The 18,670-nt window shown below is 42.5% G+C and overlaps 2 protein-coding genes across 10 annotated transcripts in view; both read left to right on the top strand.

Moving 5' to 3' along the window:
* The window catches only part of LOC111825479 (protocadherin alpha-10-like), a 5,589-nt gene extending 2,549 nt beyond the window's left edge, over positions 1-3,040 (top strand). The window contains 1 exon segment of the mRNA XM_023752086.1: positions 3,011-3,040. Within this exon segment, the coding sequence (XP_023607854.1) occupies positions 3,011-3,040 (30 nt within the window).
* The window catches only part of LOC102420843 (protocadherin alpha-C2), a 144,036-nt gene that overhangs the window by 43,991 nt on the left and 81,375 nt on the right, over positions 1-18,670 (top strand). Inside the window, exon 1 of one of the 9 annotated variants that reach the window (XM_023752054.1) lies at positions 5,037-7,427. The exons of 6 other annotated variants lie outside the window; for them this stretch is intronic. In XM_023752054.1, the coding sequence (XP_023607822.1) occupies positions 5,037-7,427 (2,391 nt within the window). Of the gene's footprint in view, positions 1-5,036; positions 7,428-14,735; positions 17,189-18,670 lie in introns of those variants that run through there. 2 more of the 9 variants (XM_023752056.1, XM_023752058.1) reach the window with 2 other exon arrangements.

Raw genomic sequence — 18,670 nt, 5'->3', positions numbered from 1 at the left:
TTATTTTAAAGCAAACCGGAAGTCCAGCCATTTTTATTACTCATTCAGGGCAGTCTTCATGAACACACCTCCACTCAGTAATAACAAAAATGAAATAGGTGGCTAAAGCTTCCTGTGAATGCATAAGTTTCAGTCTGGAAAGAGGCAAGGTTCACTGATGAGAACTGAAGGGCATGGGCAAGGCTCTAATCTTCTACTTCTCAATTTTGCAGCAAGTTCATTCTTCCTACCCATTTTTTAAAATTCTAAGTGGTGGCCTCCACTTATTATGTTTATTCATTGCCATAATAATGGATAACTTTATAATTTAGTTAATTTGAGTTCAAACATGTTTAAATTCTTACCTTCCTATAATCCATAAATTCATCTATTACTAATGGGCATGGGCTGGTGAGGTGGCCTCATTTTATAAAGCATTTTGTTTCTTTAAAAAAAAAATCTTTATTGTTGAAAGTATTACATATGTCCCTTTTTTTCTCCCAATGACCCCTTCTAGCCCACCCCTGTCCACTGCCCCAGGCCTCCACCACCGACTGACTGTGTCCATGGGTTATGCATATATGCATACAAGTTCTTTGGTTGATCTCTTCCCACCAACCCACCCTCCCACACCTTCCCTCTGAGACTTCACAGTCTGTGCCATGCTTCTATGTCTCTGGATCTATTTTGTTCAACAGTTTATTTTGTTCATTAGATTCCACATATGAGTGAGATCATGTGATACTTGTCTTTCTCTGACTGGCTTATTTTGCTTAGCATAATACTCTCCCAGTCCCTCCATGCTGTCTCGAATGGTAAAAGATCCTTCTTTCCATTTTGTTTCTTTATAATCAATGGTGTGCTTCTTTGAAATAGTGGGTGGAGTTTCTCCTTGACTTTGGGGATGATTTTACTTCTCTGTCTTTAATCCCCCTGTAATTTCAAGCTCATTTTCTTCTTAGTCTTCAGCTGCTTTAGACATTTTCCCTTTATTTCCTAATATAAGACCAGTTTGCTAATTGCCTGTTGAACCCATTGCTGTTCTCCTCCTGATTAATTCATTAAGCTCCTCTATTGTATTTGGAAGATTTTTTGAGCATTTATTATACTTTCTTCCATTCATGGCACCTGCCATGAAACTGTGTGGAAGTATCTTAGGGTAGGAAAAGTCATACTTCTATATGCTTTGTGATTGAGAGAGTCTTCTCATGCATGGGGGATTGTGGATTCTGCTGCCTGTGTTCCCCAAGCCACTTGGTCCTCAAAATAACAGGTCTTTAAGTAACTTAAGCATAACAATTGTGGAACTTCCACTTGACATGTCCACTTAGCACTAGTACTTGACAATGGTGTTGTTGATGGCATTTCAGAATTTAACATTGTGTACTTTAGATACATTTGATGCAAACACTTTTTTGGTCACAAAGCTATATTCATGGGAATTTAAGAACTTTTATTTTGAGCTGTAAGGTTGTGAATCAAATAATGTGGAAGGGTTTTTTGTGTTTGTTTTTGACTCCTGAATACAAATTAGAGACACTTTAATTGGATTGTTGGAAATAAATTGTTTATGCTAATTGACATGTGGGAGGAGACCATGTTATAATAGGGTGAAGTTAATAGAAATGGCTGAGAAGGCATTAGTTGTCATTTTCTGCCTAAAAAGTAGGATGATTTCAGAAAAGGAAAAACCATGCCCTAGTTACTGTACTGGGATTGTCTTTATCCTTAGCTATAGAATAGAATAAGAGCAAACATTGGTCACTGACTATAATAAACCACCACGATGTGAGCTGCTTCATTTGTTAGACATGATATGAATATGAAGGGCTTAAAATGCATAATTTCATTTATTTCCTATAACAGCATGTAGATTACATGTGACTATCTGAATTTTAAAGATGATATAATAAATGGTGAGATATCTATCTTGTCCACTGCCATCCAGCTAGTACATGATAAAGATGATATTCAAATGCATATCTATTAAGGTCTTTCAGGTTTCATTCTTCTTCAGTCTTATTGTTGTCTGAGAGATTTGTGCCAACTGGACAAATAATCTGTGATCAAAGAACTGTATATACTTGAATAAGCCATGATAGGCAGAGTGAACATCACTGAGTATATCCTATAAATTTGTTAATACAATTTTGAATAGTACTTCTAACCTTTTGATTTTCAAGAACCTCCTGGGTTTCTAAGAATTACTTCAAGATTTATTTATCTATGTTTTCAATAAGTTATAATACTAGACTTATTATAAAATATTAGTGGATGATGAGAACGAGTAGAACGTTAAACCATGCACTCTAATACATGACTAGCAGGGCATCCAGTTGGAATTTAAGACTAACCAGATTGGTTTAGTAAGGGTCAGACACAAAGTTCCTCAGTCTTTTCAATGATTTTACAAAATCAGTTTATCAATGATATTGATGTGACTTCTTGGCATTAGTCTATTGCCAGATCCCAGGCCAATCCCCAAAGGTGATTTCAACAGTAGCATAATCTCTTCTAAAGGGGCTAGTTGAGATGGTGATAACTGAAATATCACAGCCAAAATGCAAAAGATGAGTCATTGGTTCATACAATATAAAAAATTCTTTTATGATTTAGTGTTTGTCCAGTTTCACTTCATATACTCACAAAATACCACATTACTGAAAAGTAATTATTTTTTCAAGCACAAGAAATCTTTTATTAGATTACTTAATATATATAAATTCTTTTACAAAGTCATGCAAAAGACTTTCGAGTATCTTGTGGTTTTAGATTTCACACCAAGGAAGGTTGAGGACTACAGTAACATTACACGAAGAAAACATCAGGGAGGCAGATGCTAAGAGAGTCTGAATTTGTACCTTCATTTGGGAAACAAAGAGAAAATGGAGGTCTGAGAGCTCCTTTGAGAAATTATAAATGAGGAGTCTCTTTGTCACATCATAGAATGATATCTGTCCATACTTATATTCTAGGAAAATTCCAACTTGGTGAATCTGCCAGTAATTCTTAAATTCTCATTTTAATTCAGATATGTAATATCTTCATCACCCTTGGGTAAACTTTCTCTGTATCTCTATCTATTTTTGAAGACTCTACATTGCATGTCACTTCTCAATTCCAATTTCCATAGTGAAGTGGTTGAATATCTTTGCTTCCTTTTTCTCCAAAATAAATCTGACAGGCTTCAAATATCATGTTAAATCTACTGTTATCTAGTGTAATGTTATATTTTGATTAGAGACCAATATGACTCTTTTACAGGTGTATAACATAATTCAGTGTCATAAAAGATGGAGAATTTGCTTTATTAGTTTTTAAAGAAAGAATTTGCATTTACTTTATAAGAGTTCTAGCAGAATGATAATATCAGGAAAAGAGTAAATTTGAAAAAAGTGAAACAAGATCTGAAATTGGAAATTTCAGAATAATACAGGGTGGGGCAAAAGTAGGTTTACAGTTGTTAAGTGTGCAAAACACAGAGTTTATTCTTGTATTATTATTTATTAATTATTGTATTATTTTTATATAAACAACTATAATCCTACTTTTGCCTCACCCTGTGCATATACACATGTGTGTATATTCAAGGAAAAGAAAAATATTAACACATAATAAATATGCTAGTGATTTCTTCATATGTCATTGCAATATTTTTAGATTGGAGATGAACCATCAAAACTATACAACAAAATACTTAAGCTACAGTGTATATATTCTGAATCACTTTCTACACTTCTGCACCCATTGCAGAAGTTATTTGCCATTTGGTTAGATTGTTTATTTTTTAGTGCATTTTTAGACACATAAAGGAGATACAATTAGATGTCATTTATTTTGTTTTGGATAAAATTATGATCTTAAACCCAAAATTCTTTTAACAAGATGCAGGTCAGCTGTTTTCATGAATATATCTTAACTAGATATACAAAAACCAATATAGATAACGTAAAATACCAATATGGTATAGACATTTTCATGGTGGTTTTTATTTATTTCATTGAATGATAATGAAATTCATCATTGAAAAGATGACTTCTGTCATATCATTGACACTAATTGTGTCACTATTGTCATACTTCATATTATATTGTGAGCATTGCAACTTACATGATCATATAAAATTTACATGAAATTTAAATTTAATTTACATCAATAAATATCTCCCTTGTGAATCCTATGTTTTAAACTGCCAAATTTGGAAAAATATTTTTGTTTTTCTTGTTCTTCAATAGATATAAAGGTGTTTACAATAACTTCACAATTAAATGTAATATTGTCAACAATAAAATAAAATAAAACTTATAGAAGATCACAAATGTATCAGAGCTAAGGAAAATATAAGTAGAAGGCAAGTGCACATAGGTGGGAACACAAGATGCAGGATTTAAGAACAAATAGTTTTTATTAAAACTTTAATTTTGTCCTTGAGTTTCCTAGCAGTCAAAGTAACAAGGGAGACTAGAAGTAAAACAATTCAAATTTGATAATATTTGTATGAGGAACAATACCCATAGGAAGTGTTTAACCATAGTTTTATAAAGTTATTCTTAGAATTGATCTCCCTGTATATATGTAGATGAGTAAAAGAATAATTTTATAACTTTAAATCAAACATAGGAACAAGAATTTAAATTTGATGTTAGTCAATACTAAAATGCCATTTCCCACCGACCATCAATTTTAATATGACTTAAAATCTGAATATTCCATAAATAAGTACTTTGAAAATAATACCTTGGGGTTAAAATATCAGGAAACATGAGAAATTAATTATTTTTTTTCTTTAACTAAAATTCTGTGATATTGGGTGTAGTGCACAATACTCACAATTTCAGGCACAAGGTGTCGCTCTTTACTTGGTGAAAATAGTTCATCAAGGGTTGGTCTGACCATCCAGGAACTCCCCATATAAAACGACTCCATTAAGCCGGTCGCTACTGTTAACGGATCCTATGAAGCTTCTAAAAAATTCAGCGAGATTTTAAACCCGAAACTGGAGTCTCTGGTACTGTAAGTGTAAAGAATCATTTTTTTGCAAGTTCACGTCGTGTGCAATGTTTGGGGTTCAAAGAGGGGGATTGGACACTCAGCAACTGCTGCTGTCGCTTCTGCTATTCGCGCTCTGGGAGGCTGGGAGCGGCCAGGTTCACTACTCGGTCCCCGAGGAGGCCAAGCACGGCACCTTCGTGGGCCGCATCGCGCAGGACCTGGGGCTGGAGCTGGCGGAGCTGGTGCCGCGCCTGTTCCGGGTGGCGTCCAAAGGCCGCGGGGACCTCCTGGAGGTAAATCTGCAGAATGGCATTTTGTTTGTGAATTCTCGGATCGACCGCGAGGAGCTGTGCGGGCGGAGGGCTGAGTGCAGCATCCACCTGGAGGTGGTGGTGGAGCGGCCGCTGCAGGTTTTCCATGTGGAGGTGGAGGTGAAGGACATTAACGACAACCCGCCGGTGTTCTCTCTCAGAGAACAAAAGCTGCTGATTTCGGAATCGAAGCCACCTGACTCTCATTTTCCTCTAGAGGGCGCCTCTGATGCGGATATAGGAGAGAATGCTCTATTGACTTACAGACTAAGTCAAAATGAATATTTTTCTTTAGAATTACCAAGAAATAGTAAGCAGACTAATAGACTATCACTTACATTAAAGAAGTCTCTGGATAGGGAGAAAACTCCGGAAATTAGTTTGCTACTGACGGCTGCAGACCAGGGAAAGCCGGAGCTAACTGGCACGGTTCAGCTTTTCATCTGCATCTTGGATACTAACGACAATGATCCAGAATTTGAGCAACCAGAATACAAGGTGAGATTAATGGAAAACGCAGCCAAAGAAACGTTTGTGATAAAATTGAACGCTACAGATCTAGATGAAGGAGTCAATGGGGAGGTCACATACTCCTTGTTGTCCGTTAAGCCCAATGGAAAACCCTTATTCACAATAGATAAAAATAGTGGAGAGGTGAGGGTCAATGGAACTTTAGATTATGAAAAAAACAAATTTTATGAAATTGAAGTACAGGCCACAGATAAGGGAAATCCTCCAATGGCAGGTCACTGTACAGTCTGGGTAGAAATCTTAGATGCCAATGACAATGCGCCTGAAATCACCGTGACCTCCCTGTCTCTCCCAGTACCAGAGGCCACTCAGCCTAGTACCGTCATTGCGTTAATTAGTGTATCCGACCGCGATTCTGGTGCGAACGGACAGGTGATCTGCTCTCTAACACCCGAAGTTCCCTTCAAGATCATGTCCACGTTCAAGAACTACTACTCACTAGTGCTGGACAGCGCCCTGGACCGCGAGAAGGTGTCACACTACGAGTTGGTGGTGACAGCGCGGGACCAGGGTTCGCCTTCCCTGTCGGCCACCGCCAGCCTGTCCGTGGAGGTGGCCGACGTGAACGACAACGCGCCGCTGTTCGCGCAGCCCGAGTACACGGTGTTCGTGAAGGAGAACAACCCGCCCGGCTGCCACATCTTCACGGTGTCGGCGCGGGACTTGGACGCGCAGGAGAACGCGCTGGTGTCCTACTCGCTGGTGGAGCGGCGGGTGGGCGAGCGCGCGCTGTCGAGCTACGTGTCGGTGCACGCGGAGAGCGGCAAGGTGTACGCGCTGCAGCCTCTGGACCACGAGGAGCTGGAGCTGCTGCAGTTCCAGGTGAGCGCGCGCGACGCGGGCGTGCCTCCTCTGGGCAGCAACGTGACGCTGCAGGTGTTCGTGCTGGACGAGAACGACAACGCGCCCGCGCTGCTGACTCCGGCTCCGGGCGGCCCCGGCGGTGCTGTGAGCGAGCTGGTGTCGCTTTTGGTGGGCGCGGGCCACGTGGTGGCGAAGGTGCGCGCGGTGGACGCGGACTCGGGCTACAACGCGTGGCTGTCCTATGAGCTGCTGCCGGCGGCGGGTGGTGCGCGCAGCCCGTTCCGCGTGGGGCTGTACACGGGCGAGATCAGCACGACGCGCGCCCTGGACGAGGCGGACTCGCCGCGCCAGCGCCTGCTGGTGCTGGTGAAGGACCACGGCGAGCCGGCGCTTATGGCCACGGCCACTGTGCTGCTGTCGCTGGTGGACAGCGGCCAGGCGCCTAAGGCCTCATCGCGAGCTTCTTTGGGTGCCCAGGGCTCAGGGACGGCGCTGGTGGACGTGAACGTGTACCTGATCATCGCTATCTGCGCAGTGTCCAGCCTGTTGGTGCTCACGCTGATTCTGTACCTGGCTCTGCGGTGCTCGACGCCTCCCACCGAGGGCGCATGTGGGCCGGGGAAGCCCGTGCTGGTGTGCTCCAGCGCGGTGGGCAGCTGGTCTTACTCACAACAGAGGCGGCAGAGGGTGTGCTCTGGGGAGGGGCCGCCCAAGACGGACCTCATGGCCTTCAGCCCCAGTCTTCCTCCAGGTCCGGATAAAGAAGATGGAGGGGAAAGGCAGGAGACAGGGTCAAATCATCTTGAGCAGGTGAGTGCTATAGGTTCTCTCTATTTTGAAGTCTAAGTTAAAATTTTAATTTATTTTATTTAAAAAAAACGTTTTTATTGATTTCAGAGAGGAAGGCAGAGGGAGAGATAGAAAAATCAATGATGAGAGAGAACCATTGATTGGCTGCCTCCTGCACACCCCCACCCCCCACTGGGCATGTGCCCTTGACCTGAATTGAACCCGGGACCCTTCAGTCTGCAGGCTGAAGCTCTATCCACTGATCCAAAAACAGCTAGGGCTAAGTTAATTTTTAGAAAATCCAGTTTATTTCATTGACAATTTTAATGAATATTGTGTATTTTGAATATTCTTTTAAAGAACAATGTTAGTGAAATGCCATGATACAATTAAAAAATCAAGGTGACTCAAAACTTTTAATTGAGTTTTACAGAGAAGAAAGTGTGTGTGTGTGTGTGTGTGAGAGAGAGAGAGAGAGAGAGAGAGAGAGAGAGAGAGAGAAGAACCTTGGTCAACTTTCTCCCAAATTCCTCCAACCAGGAATCAAAAGGAACCCTGTGTATGTGCCCTGACTGGGAATCAAACCCACCACCTTTTGGGATGACACTCTAACTTACTGAGCCACACCAGCCAGGGCAATACAATTGGGATCATATGAAGAATTCAGTTTTTTAGCCATTAAGTGTCCTATTTCTTCTAATGTTTTGTTAGAAAATATAAGACTGACTTTCCCATTATCACTTTATTAGAAATATTTCTAATTATCATTGATCTACTCAGGTAACTATTGTATCTCTAATCCTCAGTAATGTAGATAATCACTATGGATTCTCATTGTCTTTTAACAGCCTTTTCCCTTGATATTTTCATCTTATTAGATCACTTGACTTTTCTCACTTCAGGCTCATATCAATGACAGAACACTCTACTAGGATTGAAAGAATTTACCTTTCTTTTTCTGAGGTGTTAAACATTCATCATACATTTATTGCTCATTAGATAATCATTAATTTTTACTACTAATAAGATAAAACTTGCTTTAATATTATTTGCGTTAAAAATGCAGCCTTGCATTCTAGTATGCTTCTTTCATTGAAATAATATAATTGAAAGTTCTGTTCATTTTTATTTTGTTCTATGAAATGGGTAGAGATTTGTTTATTATACTAGTGGCCTGGTGCACAAAATTCATGCACATTGAAAGGGAATTAATTAGAGGAACATAATTTGGACTCACTATCTAATATCAATAATATGTGAGTGTGAGGCAGTCCGTGTTTCTGAAATTCAATGACATGAATTTTAGCTATTACTTTGCCAAGTAAATGGCATTTACAGATATCATTTAAAAGAGCATTCAGCTTAATATTAAAAACTCTGGCTACCAAGTCAGGTCTGTTTTCAACTTTTTTGCCAGTGTTGTAAATTGTTTGCAATATCTGCCCATTTGGGGTTGCATGTCATGGTTATGAATAAATCGGGCTTGCCATACTTCATTACAATTGCCATAGCATCCTGATATTGCTACTGCATATTTCTGGGACTACCCTCAAAGATGATGGAAGTATTATCATTTTACCAATCGGCACATTGTCATTTTCAGATCTAGATTTGAGATAATCTAGCAAACAACTATATTTTTCAACTCTCAACTTAGATTGGGTTTGCTTTGATGAAATTTATCCGGTTGGCCCCCATTTTTAAATATGAATCCACGATAAACTGTTGAGTTAATTTTCCTGCGTTTAAAATAGGATTGAATGTGTCCCGAACAGAGAGATGAAATCCATAATACTGCATTTGTGTGACTTGTGTCCTTACATTTTGTCTAGTATTATTGTCGATTACACTGTTGTCTCTGAGTCTTAATGCAATATCTGTTCCCCAGCCTTTTTCACCATGTGGAAAAAGAATAGGATATGTCATTGCATCTAATGTAGGAAACAGGATATCGATTTGTTTCATTTTAGTGGCATTTGGATTATTGGGATCTGGTTTACAATGAATGAGCAAGTCCCTTTCAAACGGAGGTTCTCCATCTTCATTTCTGAATATGACAGCAATCTCGGTTACACGGGGAGAATTATATCTACCTGGGTCACTGTTACGATCCTATTTAATTGCCATTGTTACTTCTGTGGGAGCAATACCTTTTGCTGCTGCTTCAGATTGGGCTTCCTTTTCTACCTCATGTAGCATCTTGTAAGATTTTGTTAATTCATTTATTTCATGCATGAGGTTGTTGATGTTGATTATGAGCAGCCCTGGTTTTCTGGCATTGCTAATCTTTTACTTGTAGCTTTGGCTGTATCCAAAATATAGAGTTGAGCAAACTTCCGAAAAACACCATCCGAAGGATGTAAAGTTCCAGTATGGTGATAAACTTGTCCGTGTATTCTAAAACAGTATGGCCCATATCCTGATGGCAATGCAATATTGGCACCCATAGAAGCAAAAGCAAAAGAACTATTTATAGAACAAATATTTTCCATGAATTTTTTTACTGTCAGGATCTTCGTTTGTCATTAATCTTTTTAAATATGCTGGGTAATCTGGAAAATGTATATCATTTGGACAGACTTCCCCTTTGCTACAACATCGAATAAATTTCCCATTGGATGGTTTTTCATCAGAGAAATTTAGTGATAGGCAAAATTCACATCTAACAGTCATTCCACCACAACTATGTTCGAGAATTGCATCCTCATATACTCCATTTTTGCTGAGAAGGCAGTTCCTACCAGTATTGGTAGTACTTGTTGATGATTGTTCTCTAGACATATTCTGTTGTTGCTACCACCTTTTTTCAACTTCAAAGGCACGTTGGTCTTTAGACATTTTCTGTCGATGACGCTGGTGTTTTTTGGCATCAGAGCGACATGTTTCCAGTAGCTGGTCTTCAGATACATTCTGTCACAGGCACTGCCTTCTTTCAAGATCAGATGCACTTTGCTCTTCAGACATTTCCTGTCGATAACACCGGCATCTTTTGGCTGCAGAACTATGTTGTATCAACAGTTGTTCTTTAGACATAGTCCCACCTCTCTACTGTCACTGTCTGAGATGCAGGTGAATGAGAGTCCTTGCTGTCAGGCCGCTGAGAGCTGTCTGACCAATGGCTGATTCTGGCTGATTCTGTGGGGGTGGGACTTCCTCCTCCCTGCTGTCAGTTTCCACAGCTGTGATGAGGAAGCTGGGGTGACAGAGGGAGCCACACCCTACAAGCCACCCTCTCTCTTGCTCTGCTCTATGTCCAGCAGCCTCCTGCTCTGACACGTCCTCCAAACCTCCCGCTTTCCGCTCACTCTCCTGCTCTGCTCTCTGCTGGCGAAGGTCCTGGGAGCCCGCGGGAGTGGCTAGGTGTGGCTGGCCTCGCCTCCCAGGGCCTGTGAAGGTCCCAGGAGCCAGCAGCCGCCATTGCCTCCTGGGGCGCTTGACACCTGTGCATGCAAATCAACCTGCCAGCTTTGTCAGGTTAATTTGCATACTCACTCCTGATTGGCTGGTGAGCGTAGTGGAGGGACGGTCAATTTTACATGTTTCTCTTTTATTATATAGGATACTCAACCAGAACTCCTAGATTTATGCTTCCAAGTAAACTAGGCAAATAAGGTTATTTATATTATGCAATCAAGTCATTCAAATTTGCTAAAGGCATGTGTATAGGCTTATACTATCTGCAAAACATGCTAGTTGGCAATTTTCCTGTTTTTTTTTTTTAAAGATTTATCTAGGAAGGAAAAAGTTAACTGTGATAACATGAAGCCTGTTGACAATGATCAATTTCATCCATATCACCTTTTTAATTTTCTATCTTTTTTAAAAATATATTTTATTGATTTTTTTACAGAGAGGAAGGGAGAGAGATAGAGAGTTAGAAACATCGATGAGAGAGAAACATCAATCAGCTGCCTCCTGCACATCTCCTACTGGGGATATGCCCGCAACCAAGGTACATGCCCTTGACCGGAATCGAACCTGGGACCCTTCAGTCCACAGGCCGACGTTCTATCCACTGAGCCAAACCGGTTTTGGCAAAATTTTCTATCTTTTAATGCTTTATTTCTAATGTCTGTGAAATTATCTTTCCATTTGGTATCACACCTGAAGTTTCTGGCAAAGATCATTTACCGCTAGGTCATTTTTCTAATTCACTGGTTCTTAGCTACATGCAGGGTGATGGAATCATTGACCTCTTTGGGAATCCAACAAAAGTCACATGTGGCCATTCTCCCCTTAAAATTACACAGCATACCATTTGGCATAATATTGCAGGACCCATGCTGAAACCCGTTCTTGGACTGCTGGTCATGACCCTTTGAACCTCAGTATTAATGGGCTAAAAACATTCTTTATTTCAAAGTAGGCAACAAGATTAAAATATAAGAGATTTCAGACTCAAAAGTGATTAAAACATCATATCTTTTATGAAACTATCCTATATAATAAAAGCCTAGGTGTTGCCACATGCGACGTCATCACAAGATGGCCACCACAAGATGGCCGGCAGGAGATGGCCGGCAGGAGAGGGCAGTTGTGGGTGATCAGGCCAGCAGTGGAGGGCAGTTGGGGGCACAGTTGGGGGTGATTGGGCCAGTTGGGGGTGATTGGGCCAGCAGGGGAGGGCAGTTGGGGGTGATCAGGCCGGCAGGGGAGTAGTTAGGCGTCAATCAGGCCAGCAAGGGAGCAGTTAAGGGGCAATCAGGCTGGCAGGCAGAAGCGGTTAGGGGCAATCAGGTAGACAGGCAGGCGAGTGGTTAGGAGCCAGCAGTCCCGGATTGTGAGAGGGATGTCTGACTGCCGGTTTAGGCCCGATCCCAATTGGGCCTCAACCAGCAGTCAGACATTCCCCAAGGGGTCCCAGATTGGAGAGGGTGCAGGCTGGGCTGAAGGACCCCCCCCCCCCCCCGGCACAAATTTCGTGCACTGGGCCTCTAGTGTTGATATAAGAAGAGAGACATTGAGTTCATATTGATGACTTATTACTTTGGGTAAATCACCTGAGAACCAGTTGGTGGGAAAGAGGTTGAGAATTTGAGACAAGAGGGAAAAGAATATGGAGGAATCTTTGTAGGCATCTGGGAATAGTTAATTATGCATTCATCTGAGGGCCCAATTGAAGTAAAAGTGAGAGTAAACCTATAGAGAATAAAGTCTCATGACTAAATGACTATCTTATACTGAGAAGCTTGATATGAAGAAAATGGGTAGTTAGGCTGTGTGCTGGAAGCTAAAGAAAACATTAGAGTTGATTAAATAATTTTTGTATTTATCCTATACAAACAAAAAACATGGACTCAAAATTATTTTGCTATTAATTTAATGTAATTGATATTAGCAAATCATTTTATTGATATGTTAAAATATACAGAAAAGGAAGTATTAGGAATGGACATTGGGCTTAATAATTAATGTGTTTTTAAATTCTACATGTGGTTTTACTGTTTCATTCATTATTATCTAAAGGATAAAGTAAACGAATGAAGTGAAAAAAAAAAGAAAATATTAGAGGTGTAATAGTATAAGTAGGTGAGTGTCTGGAAGGGTATGTTTTTTTTTTAAATATATTTTTATTGATTTTTTACAGAGAGGAAGGGAGAGAGATAGAGAGTTAGAAACATCGATGAGAGAGAAACATCGATCAGCTGCCTCCTGCACATCTCCCACTGAGGATGTGCCTGCAACCCAGGTACATGCCCTTGACCGGAATCGAACCTGGGACCTTTCAGTCCGCAGGCCGACGCTCTATCCACTGAGCCAAACCGGTTTCGGCATGGAAGGGTATGTTTTAAATGATTGACTGCAGTCTAGATTCGGTAGAAAGGTAAGTGAGACAAGTTAGGGCCTGATAAACAAGAACAATTAGAAAGAATCAAGGGGTTATTCTCATTGTAAGAGAAAAGCTATGTTGCCCTGGCCAGTGTGGCTCAGTTGATTGGGCATCATCTCATGCACCCAAAAGCTTGCTGGTTCAATTCCTAGTCATGGCACATGCCCTGGTTGCTGGTTCGATCCCTGGTAGGGGGCATCCAGGAGGCATCCGATGGATGTTTCTCCCTCTCCCTTCCTCTCTCTCTAAAACTCAATAAAAAAATCTTAAAACAATAAAGCTATGTTAATAAAAGTCAGGGAGCAGGAGAGGAAGATAAAGATGAAGATAAGAGAATACCAAATACATTACTCAAATTTTCAGAGTGGAACAAAAATACAGAAATGATCTCAACTATTATTTCCTGCAGTTTGCACAGAACAGGCAAGGGAATTATTGGAGCTATTCCATATCTTTCATAGCACTACTTGGCCTGGAACTTGGGGCCTGGTAATGTTAGTTATAGCAATAGGTTAAGGTAATATTCCCTTCCTCTCTTCCTTTTGTTAACATCTGTGTCAACCTGTTGTTGCTTGGAAAATCAGTCAATTTAAATGATGGTAAGATTTCCTCCAGTGATGGTGTAAGATGGGGAAGGGAAGTTTAACCTATTGATAAATAATTTATATTCCGACAAATGCATAATTCTTGGCATGCTAGTTATTGGCATGTTTTATACAAAGAGAATCCAAAACTTTAAAGTATTGTTATATCTAAATGGCCTAAAATGTTGTGTTTATGCATACATACACATTCACATGTAAACGCCTACACACACTGGACGCTTACTTAAAATACAAATATTTTAGTCACATTTCACAGTCATATTTGGGGTAATTTATAAACATGATGTATTTATTTAAAATATGGTTTATTACTTATGATTATTTTCCATGTTCATACGTTTTATTATGGGATTGGTTATATTTCCATTTGGAGTCCATGGCTGTAGTGTTGAGCAGATCTCAAAAAATATTACAGGAAAAGAACATTCTTACCAAAACCTACAAAGCTTCACAGAAGTAGAGGCTGATTTTCAAAAGTCAATGTACAATACTCCCCCTCTTAAAATTCTGCATGGAAGTTTTACACATGCAAAAATATACTTATGAAAAAAGGAACTCATCAACCATTTTTCAATTAACAACCAATGCTGAGCAGAATACAGTGATTTACTGCTTTTGGAAAGAAAAACAGTTACCTATCTGCAGTGAAAAACCTCACAAAAGGTAAAACAAAAACAAAAACAAAAACAAAAACAAAACACTCTACCAAAACGGAAAATATGAAGACAGAATCATTTTACACTTACACAATCATGCGCATGGTGTCGCTCTTCACTGAGAACTTTTCCTCTAAGAACGCGCCTCCGCTTCCTCCTGCAGAAAATTTGGCATATAGTGGAAAACCTCTAGCGAATTCTCCCACGTTAGAAGGCCGTAAAATTGGACCTTGAGAGTCAGTTTGAGGTAAGGTATTCTATATACTTCAGATATTTCTGAAGCCTTTTGTGTGTACCATGCTGTTTTCCCGGCGAGGAGGCCCAGGAACCCGACGTTTGCTGTTCTCGCTTTTGCTCCTCGCAGCCTGGAAGACAGGGAGCGGTCAGGTTCACTACTCGGTCCCGGAGGAGGCCAAGCACGGCACCTTCGTGGGCCGCATCGCGCAGGACCTGGGGCTGGAGCTGGCGGAGCTGGTGCCGCGCCTGTTCCGGGTGGCGTCCAAAGGCCGCGGGGACCTTCTGGAGGTAAATCTGCAGAATGGCATTTTGTTTGTGAATTCTCGGATCGACCGCGAGGAGCTGTGCGGGCGGAGCCTGGAGTGCAGCATCCACCTGGAGGTGGTGGTGGAGAGGCCGCTGCAGGTTTTCCATGTGGAGGTGGAGGTGAAGGACATTAACGACAATCCGCCCGTGTTTCCTGAAAATAAGAAAAGAATAATCATTGCAGAATCTAGACCTCCAGAAACTCGGTTTCCACTAGATGGCGCTTCTGATGCAGATGTTGGAGTAAACTCCGCTTTGACCTACCGAATGGATCCCAGCGATTATTTCGCTTTGGACACACAACATAACCGTCAACAAACGTCTTCGTTATCACTTGTGTTGAGGAAATCATTGGACAGAGAGGAAATTCAGGAACATAGGTTATTGTTGACAGCCACTGATGGAGGTAAACCCGAGCTGACCGGCACAGTTCAGCTGTTGATCACAGTTCTGGATGTGAATGACAACGCCCCAGAATTTGACAAATTCATTTACAAGGTGAACGTTTTAGAGAACGCATTTAATGGAACATTAGTGTTCAAGCTAAATGCCACAGATCCTGATGATGGGATAAATGGAGATATAATCTACTCATTTAGAAGGCCTGTGTCGCCTGCAGTATTGAATGCATTTATCATAAATCCCAACAGTGGAGAAATTAGGACCAAAGGTAAACTGGATTTTGAAGAAGAGAAATTTTATGAAATATCCGTTGAGGCAGTTGACCAGGGGAATATTCCCATGGCGGGTCATTGTACCATTTTGGTGGAAATACTAGACATAAATGATAACGCTCCAGAAGTTGCTATCACTTCTCTGTCGCTCCCGGTGCCAGAGGATGCTCAGGTGGGCACTGTCATTGCCTTGGTCAGCGTGTCCGACCGTGACTCTGGCACTAACGGACAGGTGACCTGCTTATTAACACCGCATGTCCCCTTTAAGCTGGTGTCCACATTCAAGAATTACTATTCGCTGGTGCTGGACAGCGCCCTGGACCGCGAGAGCATGTCGGACTACTCTGTAGTAGTGACCGCACGGGATGGGGGCTCGCCTTCGCTGTCGGCCACCGCCAGCCTGGCCGTGGAGGTGGCCGACGTGAACGACAACGCGCCGCTGTTCGCGCAGCCCGAGTACACGGTGTTCGTGAAGGAGAACAACCCGCCCGGCTGCCACATCTTCACGGTGTCGGCGCGGGACTTGGACGCGCAGGAGAACGCGCTGGTGTCCTACTCGCTGGTGGAGCGGCGGGTGGGCGAGCGCGCGCTGTCGAGCTACGTGTCGGTGCACGCGGAGAGCGGCAAGGTGTACGCGCTGCAGCCTCTGGACCACGAGGAGCTGGAGCTGCTGCAGTTCCAGGTGAGCGCGCGCGACGCGGGCGTGCCTCCTCTGGGCAGCAACGTGACGCTGCAGGTGTTCGTGCTGGACGAGAACGACAACGCGCCCGCGCTGCTGCCTCCGGCTCCGGGCGGCCCCGGCGGTGCTGTGAGCGAGCTGGTGTCGCGGTCGGTGGGTGCGGGCCACGTGGTGGCGAAGGTGCGCGCGGTGGACGCGGACTCGGGCTACAACGCGTGGCTGTCCTATGAGCTGCTGCCGGCGGCGGGTGGTGCGCGCAGCCCGTTCCGCGTGGGGCTGTACACGGGCGAGATCAGCACGACGCGCGCCCTGGACGAGGCGGACTCTCCGCGGCAGCGCCTGCTGGTGCTGGTGAAGGACCATGGCGAGTCGGCGCTTATGGCCACCGCCACTGTGCTGCTGTCGCTGGTGGACAGCGGCCAGGCGCCTAAAGCCTCGTCGGGAATGTTGGCGGGGGTCACGGGCCCAGAGGTGGCGCTGTTGGACGTGAACGTGTACCTGATCATCGCCATCTGCGCGGTGTCCAGCCTGCTGGTGCTCTCGCTGCTGCTGTACACGGCTCTGCGGTGCTCGACGCCTCCCACCGAGGGCGGGTGCGGGCCGGGGAAGCCGGTGCTGGTGTGCTCCAGCGCGGTGGGCAGCTGGTCTTACTCACAGCAGAGGCGGCAGAGGGTGTGCTCTGGGGAGGGGCCGCCCAAGACGGACCTCATGGCCTTCAGTCCCAGCCTACCTCCTTGTCTGATTTCTTCAGAGGGAACAGGTGAAAACGAAGCAGATTTAGAACATTTGAAAGAGGTGAGTTCGTATGTAAAGTTGTCTTTCAATTTACCCTCTTCCTCACTTTTTTTGCTTTAAGGTTAATCTTTAAATTATCTGGTCGTCGTTATGGTATTTAATGAGTGTTATTGACATATGAGTTTATTCTTTAGTCAGAAATCCTAAGTCAAAAACAGTTTTTGTTGTATTCTTAATAGTTGGTAAATATTGAGTATGTGAGCATTTGTAAGAAACAACATATTGCGAATACTTAAGCATTTAGAAAACATTTAAATGAAGCTAACCACAACTTAAAAAATTTAAATCTATTTTAAACATTTATAATATACCCACATACATGTTATTTTAAAGAGTATAAAAACTTTTTATATAAACGTCTTTTTAAGAGGTGCATTAAAAAACAAAAAGCCTTGCCCTAGCTGGTTTGGCTTAGTGGATAGAACATCAGCCTGCGGACTGAAAGGTCCAGGCTTTGATTCCAGTCAAGGGCACATGCCCGGGTTTCGCGCTAGATCTCCAGTAGGGGGCCTGCAGGAGTCCACTGATCAATGATTCGTTCTCATCATTGATGTTTCCATCACTCTCTCTTCCTCTCCCTTCCTTTCTGAAATCAATAAAATATATTAAAAAACCAAAACCAAAACCATAAAACCCAGAAAGCCTTGTGTTGGTCCCTCTGTGTTTTCCTCTAGGCACATCAGCATTTCCCTGTCAGGTTTTCATATCTGATGTGATTTTCCTTTCACATTTCATTGGCACATGTATAAGCATTTCATCACCATAAAATTTTATTATTATTACTAGAGGCTCAGCACGCGAAATCGTGTAAGACCCAGAGTCCCTCCCGCTGCCGCGGGGGGGACCCATCAATGCACCTAATGGGACTGCTCATTTGGTCGTTCCCGCGTTCCGGCCACTGGCTTTTTATAGATTGGTTAAATAATACAAGTCATGGACAATGATGTACTTTTTTTTTTAACAGTATCACCTTTTTAAAAATATATTTTATTGATTTTTTACAGAGAGGAAGGGAGAGGGATAGAGAGTTAGAAACATCAATGAGAGAGAAACATCGACCAGCTGCCTCCTGCACACTCCCCACTGGGGATGTGCCTGCAACCAAGGTATATGCCCTTGACCGGAATCGAGCCTGGGACCCTTCAGTCCGCAGGCCGATGCTCTATCCACCGAGCCAAACCGGCCAGGGCATATGTACTTTTTTTTAAAACCTGGATAATACATTTGCCAACTCCCCAACCCATATGCTGCTATTGTCACTTATTTTAATTCTACATGTATTTTACATTTTTAAAAATATCTTTATTGTTGAAAGTATTGCATATATCCCCTTCTTTCACCCCCCCACCATTGACCTCTTCTAGCCCACCTCAACCCCTACCCCAGGCCTTAACCACCCTATTGTCTGTGTCCATAGGTTATTCATATGTGTATACAAGTTCTTTGGTTGATCTCTTTCCACCTACTCACCCTCCCCTGCCT

Source organism: Myotis lucifugus, unplaced genomic scaffold, assembly GCF_000147115.1.
Source record: "Myotis lucifugus unplaced genomic scaffold, Myoluc2.0 scaffold_28, whole genome shotgun sequence".
Taxonomy (NCBI): Eukaryota; Metazoa; Chordata; class Mammalia; order Chiroptera; family Vespertilionidae; genus Myotis; species Myotis lucifugus.
The sequence above is the reverse complement of the archived record's forward strand: the minus strand, read 5'-3'. Positions and strand labels throughout refer to the sequence as shown.